The following is a 13373-nucleotide window of genomic DNA, read 5'->3' as shown; positions in this document are numbered from 1 at the left end:
ACATACTCGCTTCCCAAGCCAGAGTGCGTCATACATAACACATTACCAGCAAACGCACACATACTCGGTGTTAAGTCCTACTTAGCATGCGACTTCAGTATTATACGGCTGTCCTGTCAACGCAGTCCCTTGTGCGCTGTACGGATTACTCATTGTCTAGTCATAAGCAGATAACACTTATTATTTAGATTTGAGATGCATTCTGTTCAATAAGTCATTTCAATTACTTAATTTTTGGTTCTCAAAAGTATGATGCGTATGTACATTACTGATATAAACATTTACGAGGCGGTTACAGCAGAACACAAACCAGAACGGCCAGTAAATGCGCTAAGGGAGATCTGGGCGTAAAAACGCAGTTAAGTATTCTATATTCCTCGTCTGAACAATCTCCCTAGCCTTTTCCCAACTATGTTAGGGTCGGCTTCCAGTCTTACTTAATACATCTAAGTACCAGTATCATGCATGGAGCGATTGCCTATCTGAATTCTGATCACCTCATCTCTAATACCTGGGCAACTTGATGTGCCTTTTTAAAGTCTGGTTGTCAGAATTTCTGGCTTCTGACTACTCGTAACGACTTTCAAAAATGTGAAAATGGGACCCACCAATTTTGCGTGCTTTACGAAACATGACAAAAATCGTCATGACACGATGATCACTGATCACCCTCCATCCACGGACTACCCGTGTCAAGCATTGCTAACTTTATGATAAATCAATCCGCGCATCCGTAAATCATCCGTCTAAACAAATAAAACGAATTTGATGATGTCCTAATAATTATTTAAAGAGTATAAGTGTGCAAAATCAAATGTGGGTTCGTTAAGATTAAATCTGCTTATGAATTTATGTTAATTGAAACAAAACAGAATTTTATGACTGCGGTACGAGTAGCGTAGTTAGTAGTGGCATTGTTAAGTCATTAGTCAACTTTTTTGTCAACGGCCTTAACATTAAGACAACAATAGAAACAATGGTGCAGTTCCCGCGTCTCTTACGTCTTGTTACACAATATCAGACATTTCTTTAGATGCACTACCTGTTTATAAAGCGTAGATATCAACAAGGAAGAAAAATCGAAAGCTAAAGCTACTCTTCCGTTTCGCACCGCGGATTCTATACTAAAACCTACCTATTATAAACATTTTGTTTTACCATGTCTCAACGACTAAATATATTTTATTAAGCGGAATAATTTGTTTGTTTGAACACGGTAATCTGAGGAACTACAGGTCCATTTATTGAGGAGAGCCATCCGCAGGCGTGTGGTAGTTCCCTCGGGACACGGGTGAAACGCTGGCGTAAGCTAGTTCTAAATTAAATTATTTTTAACGGACTTCCCGGACGGATAAAAGAGTCGGGAGATGTCACGAGTGAACATAGGTAAATGGTAGGAGTTGGAGACTGAAGATACAGTAATAGGAGTGGCATATGCTGATAGCAGACTTCCTGAATTCCTTAGCGTGGTGTTCTCCGAATCAGGTGTTCTATTTATAGTTATGTTTCCGTGTTTTGACAATATTGAGACCTCAGGACCTACACTTCCAGCATTTAGGACATTTTTAAGAAAATAATGTACTTAAATTAGCTGTTATATAAAATTCCGTTTTCTGTCATTATTGTTGATCTAACTGTTCCCCGCAGTTGTACTAGCATCCCGAGTGAAAAAAGTAGCCTATGTCCTTTCTTAAGCTCTAGAATATTTGCGTACCAAATTATATTTAAATCTTTTCAGTAGTTTCGGACCGGCAGACAGAGTTACTTTCGGATTTATAATATTTGTAAGGATTTTAGGACACGTTTAGACACATTTCCGCATTTGAACCTCATGGCGAGTGGTCGGTGGAAACATACATATATATTATTTGGACATTAGCCACCAGACAGAAAAAAGTAACCTTACTCCTTACGCTTTTGTTAAAAAATACTTAAAACAAATCATAATGTAATAATAAATTAAATTAACGAGGAAAATCGTTACATGAGCTATTATGTGTTCGGAAATAAATAACGTAATTTTCATTCAATATAGCACGCACTGGCAAAAATACGTATATTTTTTTGTTACTAATGATTACAACATGATCTATTAATCTAGTAAATGGAATAAACTGACAGGAACAATCCGAGAGAATTATATGGCATGTGTACAGACTAGAACACAGATTACAATCAGAACTTAAAGCAAATAAAGGACTGGAGCAACGAAGAAGACAATCAGTAATTATGTATGTTAAATATAAATCGTACCATTAAATCCAGAAACACCATCGTTGTTTATTTGGCGGTAGACTCCAGGCCCTGGTGCGGGCGTATGCCGATAATTTCGTTGATGTGCCGGTCGACTTTCGGCATCAATTATTGAATAGGATTTCCTGGCATCTTCTCTACGTGACACTGATGTATCACGATCGTCCGTCGACGAAGCAAAGTGCTTCAACTGCCCATCGTCTACCAAGTTTTGGAGACTACTCCCGTATCTTATTCTATTCTTATAATGATTATCTTTTTTCGACGGTTTCAGTGTCAGATTATCAAAACTTTTACAAGGTGTAAGGGAATAAACATTATTATTTCTTAAATCATAATATTTACTAGGGTCAAATACAGTCATTCTAGGACTGTGATCTACTATAATATCGGGAGTCTTATATTTCATTGGACTGGCTCCTTGCGATCCATTATGTGCCGCTGTTTTATATCGATTTCCTCGATACTTAATATTTCTAATATTTTGTTTAATAACAGATGAGCCCCTTTCTTCAAGGGCTTGAAGCATATCACTGGACTCTATCAAACTCAAGGGACTTAACCCGTTCTTATAAACGTGATAGCTTCTTTTATTTCTTCTCTGATTAAGGTTATCATCATAAATGAAGCTTTCGTCGTAATGCGGCATTTTCTTCTTTTTTCTTTTTCTTCCTTTTATGGTTACTACTTTGCGTTGTTCTTTATTGCGTTAAACACTTCCGAGTGAAATTTCTAATAACATCGACGACTTATTCGTTTCTAGTTGGGGTCACACATTGCGGATATTTCCATAGTAACCGGTGATCGCAACGAAGCGGATGCTAGAGCCGCAGTGAAAAGCAGGGCCCTCTAGAAATCCAAGAAAGTAGGCAATGTACCTCTGTAAAGTTTCACTGTTTAGTGAAAATATTGCTGGTTTACATGGTTTTACTTTATTATAATGATAACATCTGTATCAGGCTACGGTCAGACACAGAAATAGCAAAGACGTTGGAAGATACAATTAGATCATTATTTATTTACAGTATGTGCCCGTCGTTGGTGTAGATGGCGACGGCCGTCATAATATGTGTATCACGCGCGTTTATTTTACACTGACTGATGTCCAGCATCCACTGACAACCTTGGCACAACAAATTCGAACGCAATAAAACCATAACGATTCAAAAGTAAAATAATTTTGACAAAGTACCTCACGAGTCACGATTCAATTTCATGTAATTATTTATCACTAGCATTATCACGAACATCCATGTGAGAAAAACAAAATCAATCCATAAACACTGCTGGGGGCAAGTTGACATCGACTTTTTTATACACTTTCTCTATAAAACTAAAGACTGATTTTGAACACACGAATTGCAGTTTTCACTTGTCCAGTCTTTCAATGAACACTGCATTACAGTTCAAAAACAATAATAATATATGATTGCTTTACACCACACATAATTTCATGTAACAACACACGACCGAACCAATACCTAATCTAAAAATATCTGTGCGCTTTTTCACAACACGATCTCGATATTCAGCAGAGCAACGAGTGAGCGAGCTCATGCGCAGCGGACCATAGTATTGACACAGGGTGTCGATCGGTCGCGGAGCTGGGCAGTGCAGCCGGCGGCGGCGAGCACAGGCGCGGCACCACTGCCAGCCTGTGACCGGTACCCCGGTGCTGTCACACCGGCGAGAGTGAAAGTGCAGCCACCGCCGCACATCTCCGACATCTAACCATTGCACACCTGTCCTAACATACACCATTCCTACGCTAATGCGGACTTTATTGCATAACAATAACAATCGTAATCTCTTATTTTCTTGCTGGGGCACATAGTAAATCTTACACACAGATTTAAATGTTGACTAGTGCGGCATGGTTACTCACGTATGAGATTTGCCTTTTAATACATATAGCGATTGGGAAAAAGTGTGTAAGTATTCAAATTATTTTGACGAGTGTAAATGTGTATGTAATTTATAATTCAATTAATAATCAAGTTTCATAATTATCTTATATCAAGTTTGGCAAAGAAAGTATTAATTGGTTATACTCTAGTAGGCTTTACAACTTTACGTCACACAGGCAGACGGTGTTCGTTTTCTCTTATGTAATCATTACAAAACCAAAATTACAGAATCCTGCTTGTATGTGTGCTTTTAACAGTCTTAAATTATTATAGCTACACTAACTGCTAACCTAACATGACTATTAACATAAATAAATAAAGAAATAGTACAGAGGTCGCAAGGTTATTTCAGGTTCAGATCGAGTAGGTTGTCTATGTAGAATGTAGGCAGATCGAAATACATAGTATAAAAGTAAATGCAGTTTTGAATAAATGTAATCTATTTAATTGCCTTCACATTTTTTGTAATTGGCTGGTTCTAGGGTTAAGGTGAAAGTTGTCCCTACAAACTTGGCATAAGAGAGAGACCGCTTTCAAGTACTTACACAAAGTATTTAAAATTGACAAAAACATTACCGCATAGGTTGAGGTTGAGCGATAAGCAGATGCGATCTAGGTGGGTACTAATTTACATAATTATGTACTCAATTGTTCCAAACGTCAAATCTGACTATCATCTTTAGCAATTGATTGGATGAAATGAAAACAGAAGTGAAAAACTTGAAATCCATTTGCTTTTTTGTGACAGGTTTACTTTAGGAGTATTGATTAGATATAATATTGTGTAGTATTTTTATTAAAATATAAATTAATTGGTTGTAAGTAGGTACTGACAACTCCATCAATTGACCAACAAAGTAGAAAGCAAAAAAGTTTTAAGGCGTATAAATAAACTAAATTAACGGTAACCTGATAGGCAGCCGACAGAGCCAATACAAATAGAATAATGCAAAACACGGAACAATGTTAACCGCAATGACACCTTTATTCAGGTCTGAAGTTAGAAGAACGAAAAATTGGAAAAGGAAACTCATGGACGCCAACCTAATAATTATAGTGTTCTTTAGTTGATTGTATTTAAAAAGAAACTTTGATTTTATTTATTACTTTAACAGACGGATTAGGGTTTTCTTCCGACAGCAAGCACACGAGCGCACGCGCACTGGCCACCGGCCACGGTCCATGTAACTCACTTTCCAATAAACTAGCCGCGGTCGTGATACCTAGCTAACGGGATCATATACTTCTAGGTAGATTGCAGCCTGATCATTACACTCAACATAATGTAAGGTACGCCGTCGTCCGTTACCATTGAATTATTGCGTGTCCAAGCTCGATATCATCGGGTGAACGTGTAATAGATTTACATTTTTCACCAACATTATTAATATGGGCTTTAAGATTTAACTGTTTTAATAATGGTTATAAAATTATTTGACACCTTATTGTAGGATCTTTTGGCAACATCGTGATTGCTTAAATATTATTTGACTTACCAATCCCAGTTTAGAAATAACTTATCACGATTCTTTACAATAAGAAACTTAGATGATAAAATGTTCGAAATTGCGATTTTTTGTTACATCTTTCGATCAAAAACGAATTGCAAAAGCACCCAGAAAACTTCCCGCGATGCGATTTGTACCTTGTTGGACTATAAATGCATTAAAATTACGTAAGCGTGGTGACATACAAAAGTATGCTCCTTTAATTAATTAAAACTTGAAATTATTATTTGCTTCACGTTTGTAATGCTATGGTTTGTAAGTGTATATCATCATAGGCGATGATCATCAAAATGAGTTATTCCCAATTTGTCATTAGTACCGATTGGTCACCAACTATTTTTTCCATACACCAAATCCCAATTGGTCATTCGAGCAAAATAAATAATATAATATTTAAATTTTGAGTTCCGATTCGTCCCCCGCATAAAATTTCACGTATCAGAGTACCGTCAGAAATAAAAGTGTTAGAAGAAATTTTAAATGATAAACTTCAATGTAGGTAAAGGTTTTAATAGTTCTCATATACATATAATAAAGTTAATAACATTAAAACACAGGTGAAGACAACATGGGCATTTTATAAACCCGAAAATGTGACTCGATACTTTTTGTACCGGTAACAAAAGTACTAGGGGCCCATAACTAGCAAAGAGATTGTATACATAAAAATATTCATAAATATAAAATTTAATTAACAAAAATAATTTGAATGTAGTCAGCAGTTGTGTTGTACATACTGCAGTTTTTCTTTTAAATTGGTCCTTGTTCGGTTAAACAGAACGTTTCAGTTCAATTATCTTCTTAAACTTCTTGTTCTTACTATCCATACACTTCTTCCTCCGAGCCTTTTTCCCAAAATGTGTTGGGGTCGGCTTCCAGTCTAACCGGATGTAGCTGAGTACCAGTGCTTTACTATCCATACACAATTGAGAAAATATGTTTATTTTATTTATGTATACCTATGTGCTTAAGTTTTGGTCACAAGTCACATACACTTCCAGGGCACTCAATAACCAACTAATAATGCATTTACACCACATGTTTTTTTGCTAATACCGATAATAGTAAATAGTTACTTACACAAAACAATAGAAACCGGACCATACTTTGCCCCTTCTATACAGAGTTACTGGTAAGTAGACCGCATCCTTTCAGGAGGTGATAGTATAGGTCAATACGGACAAATTTGACCATGGCATACACTGGGCAAAAGTTAACCCGTTTCAAGATAATCGAATTTCAAGATCAGTCGTCTAGGTACACGTAAAAATTATTATTTTTACCCAAAAGTCTCGTCTTTGTGGATTTTTGTGTGTTTTTGGATAGAAGATGAATCACTTCATAATAACAAACCATAAAACTGTGCAAATCACAGAGGAAATTATAGCAAACAGCAATTACTTTTTTAGTAGCTATTCTCTCAAAAATATTACTATTCATTTTTTTGTGCAGAATACTAAAAAAACATCTACATTTATCTAGCTATCCAAAAAGGCACAAAACACACAAAAATCCGCAAAAACGAGACTTTTAACTAATAATAAAAATTTATACGTGTACCTAGACGACTTGTAAATAAAAGATCTTGAAATTCGATTATCTTGAAACGGGTTAACTTTTGCCCAGTGTATCCCATGGTCAAATTTGTCCGTATTGACCTATACTATCACCTCATGAAAGGATGCGGTCTACTTACCAGTAACCCTGTATATTGTCTCTTTCTAGAAAATAAAAGGCTTCTGTTTAATTACCTGATTTTATATATAAATAAGTTATACCGGGATTTTCAAAAAATTGGTTCACATACATAAAATACAATTCATCGACATGGTGTAAATTGGTATGTTTATCTACAATTAGGAAAAAAACGTAAAATCCTGACACTCTTGACTGCTATACTCCTGTAAGTTATGCGGTCCTAGTACATGGTGGGCAGTTCCATGGACACTCGTTGATTGGTATATTACTCATCTGATTTATGCGATCCTGGTATTTTGGTTTTGGCCGTGCGTTGTGTGACGCCGTTGAAATCGCGATTTTATTAATAGCGTCTTGCCATAATCGGAAAAAACATAACCAACATAAATAAAAAAAAAAACGTAATACAATATTGTACAGCTTATCTTGTTGACAGTACTTTTTACAAAATAAAGTACGGATGACCAATTGGGACTAAGCAAAATAAAATATTTTATTGAATGACAAACTGGGACACGTTTTTTATGGATGCCAAATCACTAAAATGACGAATCGGGCATAACTCATCAAAATACAGTCCGTCTTACCACAAAAACTTTTAAACGTCAGTTTATGCCTTGTCTAAAAAAATGTCAAATTATGACGTTGACATATGGTTCATTTTGCAGCCAAAATTTTATTAGACAAGTGTAAAACAGGGTTTAAAGTTTTTGTAGCAAGGCCCTGTAAGTTTAGCCGCAGAAAGCAGTAGCAAAACTATACATTTCGCGAAGGTCGAAGGTTCATATTTAAATTACCAACATTTTTACCAAAGCTTAGTTTTTGGAACAGTGCAATAAAATATAACTTTAACATTTGAAGGTCAAAAACCTTTCGACAGCAATTTGTCATTTCGTGGATGTAATTGGCCATAATTGGCGTGCAGTCATTCACACGCAAGTATTCTCACGTTCTCACTGCACTACTGCAGAAATTCCATTAATATTTCGGAAATGTCCATTACAAATGTCCAACCTACTCTATTTCTTACAATTGCACGTTTTAATAAACGATATGCCACGTTCTTTAATTGTAAGGAAATTAAACATAAATAAGCATCATACTTGTAATGAAATACTGCGAAATCGAGCGCACGATCATTACGTACGTTGTGGCAACACCATACTATTATAATTGCGAAATTACATAGTCGAGACGAACTGTACATCTATCTCAGGGCCATAATAAAATAGTTATCCGTGGAAATGGCAAAATTAATTATGAGATAATCGAAGCTACTACGACTAGCCAGCATTTATAAAAACAATAACTAAGACACGGGAACACAGAACTCAAAATAATGAGCTGAGAAAATTCTTGGCTGTGGTCGCTTGTCATGCTGGCTGAAGCTTCCACTAAAGTACATAGATTTTTTGCGCTGCTCAGAGACGTTTTCAAAAGTAGGAAAAGTAACTTTTTAGGTTCAAAAGTAGGTCTTGTTCTTCTCTATGACCTTTTTTATTATTAATGGGACGTAAAATAAAATTGAACCATTAGGTAATAGTTTATGGATGGACAGTTATATTAGAATCGACTTAATTTTTGCTTCTCTTTCACTTTCATCATAAATAACAGTTACCCTCAAAGTTGTGCTATCTTATAAATCTGCGTACAATATGAGAACCACCAGCCACATCAATCAAGAGTTGCCGAAGAGAATTGAATTGGCGCACTTAAACACACATTTGCATAGAAGACGCTATGTGAATAGCTTTGTAATGGAGGTAACATGTGGCAAGTGCAAATGGGTTCCATATAACGGGTCTCTATATTCAGAAGAGCATTATGAAATAGCTCTGGTAACTGTAGTGTAGAGGTACAGTACACGCATGCAAATAAAATTCATGTCAACGAAATATCGTTTTCGAAAGAACTATTTCTCCATTTATATATAGGCTACAAAAACTTTCTGCTAAATAGTCCGAACAAAGCCTAAACATTTGGTTTGGATAGGTGAGCCTGTTCTTGAGTTATTAAATTACAACGAAAACTGACAATAATTTTTATATATGTAGGTCTAGTTTTAACATTAAGGCAACAATTTCGATGGCACGCTACACTGAGAGAACAGTGAAAGTAACTAAGTTGGGCAGTTAATTATTATATTATAGATAAATAATAATCTTATCCTGCAATACAATTCAGCATCAGGCGACTAAGGAAGCTAGACAATAGTTGTTGCTAAATCATTCTCCAACAAAGTTTAAAAAAATCGCCTAAATCCTATTGCAGGAACAATAATTTTAATTACAACGGTTACAAGAAATAACAGTCGCATTAGATTGTTCTCTTGTATGAGCGGAACTAGGTTGTATGACCGCAATCACGTCCAGGCTACGTCCGTGACTGGTGCGCCATCGAAAAGCCTAAGCACTGGGCTCATTATGCACTTGGAATACTAGGCGTCTGTATCTTTACTCGTAAAGAGTAGTATTGTACTCTTTTCCATTTACTCCATGCCTTATCATGGTGACTTCAGACTTTGGTAATTTGCGAAACTCTACAAGTGGACTAGCTTCGGAACACGAGGCAAGCAAATAACGGGGTTAGGAATTACAAGGAAATAAATATTTATTTTTGAGAAAGGAATTCCTACCCAAATAAGTGGCGGATAAGACAATAAAAATCGCATCGATCGATCTGTGTCACTCCGGAATTCATTGTCAGTTTCTATTCCCAAGAAAGGATTCGGTTTGCCCACGGAATATAATTTTAAAGTTCGTAAAAATCCATCACTCTTAAACAAAAGTACCTAATTGCTTTTTGATGACAGCAGAAATTAGGGATACCAGACAAAGTGTAAACAATAATCTCACAGGGATTCTCCCTGCATGGACAAGGAGTCCATGCAACTGAACACAACAATGTCTCATTTAAATACATAGTTAAGAATACACGTTCCCGTTATCTTCAGATAGGTTCTGCCTACCGTGCCTACCGTTGTCTGGCCACGGTGAGAAAAACTTGTGTAAAATTGCAACAACTTGGTTTAGGGACATGTCGAAATTGAAAAAGAGGGTCCCGTATTACTACTTAATTTTATTAATGACCTGTTTTTGAGCACCCAGATCTGTTTATTTTCTCTGAAAAAAAATATATAAGTAGGATTCTCATGATACCTAAAAGCGATTAAAGATAGAGAAAAAATCAAGCTATGTTAGTATTATGTAAGGGCGAAAGTTTGAAGTAGTAAGTATATATTATGCTACTCATTTTTTTTAAGATTTTTGTGAAGCAAGCTTGGCAATAATATAGCTTAATCAGAACTAGCTGTTTCTCGCTAACGATGAATGTTTCATTTTATTTATATCCATACTATAATAAAGAGGAAATAGGTTTTGTTTATTTATTTGTACACTAAAGGCTGCGAAACTACTGAACCGATTTGGAAATTTCTTTCACTGTTGGAAAGCTACACTCTTCCCGAGTAACATAGGCTATATTTACCCCGGTACGAGCAGTAGTTCCGACGGGACGCGGGTGAAACCACGAGAAAACGGTTAGTACATTACAATAACGTAAAGGCTTTTTATCCATATGCGGTGTGTAACTCCCTCGGGACGCGGGTGAAACCACGTTGAGGAAGCTAATAAATAAGACCGGCTCCTACTAATGATTTAAAAAGGAGGAAGTGATCCAACCGACGTAACTTGAAAAGCTTGTCATGAGATTTAGAAAGTGAAATCGTTAAATTTAAGTAAATATGCAGCAAATATGTTTTGCTATCTTGGCAATTTGCTTTTTGAACGGCATTATGAGGTCATGTTAACTAAACCCTTTTTAGTTAAGAAGAGAACTCTCTACTTCTCAATATTTATTTTATACTTGGTTTAATTTGCAAAATGAGTACTGGTCGGGAGCTTGGGCAGCTCGTCATAAGAGGCGACTGGGGGAACTTTATTCCCAGTGCATAACATCCAGCACCCTTGGGTCAACCTTGAGGTGGAGGGAAAATCACCTACAGTTGCATTCCCAAAGCATTCGCAAAAAAGAAGCCAAATCTATCTGCAATATATGTCCAGTGAAATACGGAAATGCGCCGACCCCAAATCAATCTGGGAACAGGGCAGGAAGAAGCTGTTTTTGTAGAAATAATATTTTGGACCCTGGTGGCTGGATAAATCATACATGGAGATACCCTCTCTAACCTTTTCAATCATAGTTACAAGGGCAAACCAATACCCCTTATTAAAACTGGTACTCAGACTTTTTGACTATGTTCAAATTGCAACAAGACCCGCCGATTTAACGTGTCTAACGAAACACGGACGAACTCGTCATGACAAGATGGTCACCGATCCACGGAACTAACGCGCCAAACGTTGCTTAACCTTATATTGTATCGACCATACATTGCATAAATATAGTAACATACCTAGTTGGATTTGGTTGTGCTAACTTTACTCTTGTTGAGAGTCAAGAGTATCTATCAAAACCATGACTCCATGATGATAAAGATCTTAATTTTTTAGAATTTCTTAACAAATGTGCACTAGAAATAAATTAATATTGGATAGGTGCTTATATCCCCATAGACTCCAAAACAGATAAGCACATACATGCTTTGCAATGTTTACAAAGTTTCTATGACAGGTAATTTGTTTTTGATACTATAATAAGCCGAAGAACACACTTCATTGAACACCAAACAATTTGTCACCAGTCAGCATTTATTCACTTACCCAATAATGTCCATTTAGAATAAATACTTTCAAGTATTATTCTAAACCCAATAACGACAATGTGTATGACTGTGATTATGTATGACTAAACAAAATGGTAATAGTTGTGTTTCATAATTTTATTAGTTTTCCTGGTAATGTGTTTTCTTTTAAATAGAACACAATATAATAACCAAGTCTGGTATATCTGGCTAATTCGTTACAGTATTTTGTGATTGATACAACACACCTAAATAATAATATTTAGAGCTGAACTGTTTGAGATTATTTGAGAAGATTCTAAGAAACAAGCTCCAATTTGAAAATTCTTCTGTGTTTGACCATAGGTTAACAAAGGCTACATTTTTTATTATCTGGGTGTGCAAAGTAATCAGACTTGAATTATCACAGAATTTACTTTGAATATTTAAATAAGTGTGATGTGTCACAGTTTAGTTTTCTGAATGTATGTCGCTGAATTATTGGAAATAGTTGCTTGGTCTGCTTTGTGTAATACTAAATATCAATAGCCACAACAGGATATATGATTTGATATCATAATTTGTAATGTTTTGATTAACTCATGATAAAGCATAATTTTACCTGTGTCACACACTACTAATATTTTATAACCAGTAAATATATAGTTGGCACTTTGCAATAAAATAATATAGGGACGAAAATTATCATATTAACTACGGTATGAGAATCAAATAACTGGACTATTATAAATAGAGTCACATAGATTTCCCTTTAGCAACAATGAATTATGGTTAGAATTGTACATTAAAATTGCATTGAACTCTGCTTGTGGAGTCGAATTGAGAAAATTTTAAAAACAATGCAGTAGGTTTCACACATATTATTCTATTTGAGGACAAAATGTGTTGGAACAGTCTATGCAGTATGCATAAACACTACGACAAACCAGTAAGCATAGAATAGCCTACCTTCTTTTATTACTTATATACCTTCTCAGACAGTAACGTTAAATAATAATAGCAATTTAATAAGATAGGTGTATCAATTTCATTTAAGTTCAGTTAGAAAATATAAATAGAACAAGAGAAACAGATGAACAAAAACTCTAATAAATTACTTGAATGAAAAGCGTAATGATAGACATAACTTACCTTGTCCGCATTTGTCAGTCTTTGGAGTGGAAGTCATTTTATTTCAACCGTAACTACTACTATGTCATATTATCACCGATAACAAAGTTATTATTTGATTTAAAATTAGTTAATAGAGCAGAATTAATTCACAAAAATATCATTAGACTCGACCGGCAGCCATGTTTAGAAAAC

At 35.5% G+C, this 13373-nt stretch overlaps 1 protein-coding gene across 9 annotated transcripts in view; it reads right to left on the bottom strand.

Annotated features, from left to right (window-relative positions):
* LOC124640449 (guanine nucleotide-releasing factor 2) overlaps positions 1-13367 on the bottom strand; it is a 33435-nt gene extending 20068 nt beyond the window's left edge. For 3 of the 9 annotated variants that reach the window (XM_047178237.1, XM_047178265.1, XM_047178244.1), the window contains exon 1: positions 2254-3851. In XM_047178237.1, coding sequence (XP_047034193.1) covers positions 2254-2902 — 649 coding nt within the window. In that variant the 5' untranslated portion in view covers positions 2903-3851. Of the gene's footprint in view, positions 1-2253; positions 3853-13199 lie in introns of those variants that run through there. The other 6 variants (XM_047178229.1, XM_047178307.1, XM_047178258.1 and 3 more) reach the window with 4 other exon arrangements.
* Between the last annotated feature and the right edge of the window lie 6 nt (positions 13368-13373).

This window comes from Helicoverpa zea, chromosome 2 (genome assembly GCF_022581195.2).
Source record: "Helicoverpa zea isolate HzStark_Cry1AcR chromosome 2, ilHelZeax1.1, whole genome shotgun sequence".
Classification (NCBI taxonomy): Eukaryota; Metazoa; Arthropoda; class Insecta; order Lepidoptera; family Noctuidae; genus Helicoverpa; species Helicoverpa zea.
The sequence above is the reverse complement of the archived record's forward strand: the minus strand, read 5'-3'. Positions and strand labels throughout refer to the sequence as shown.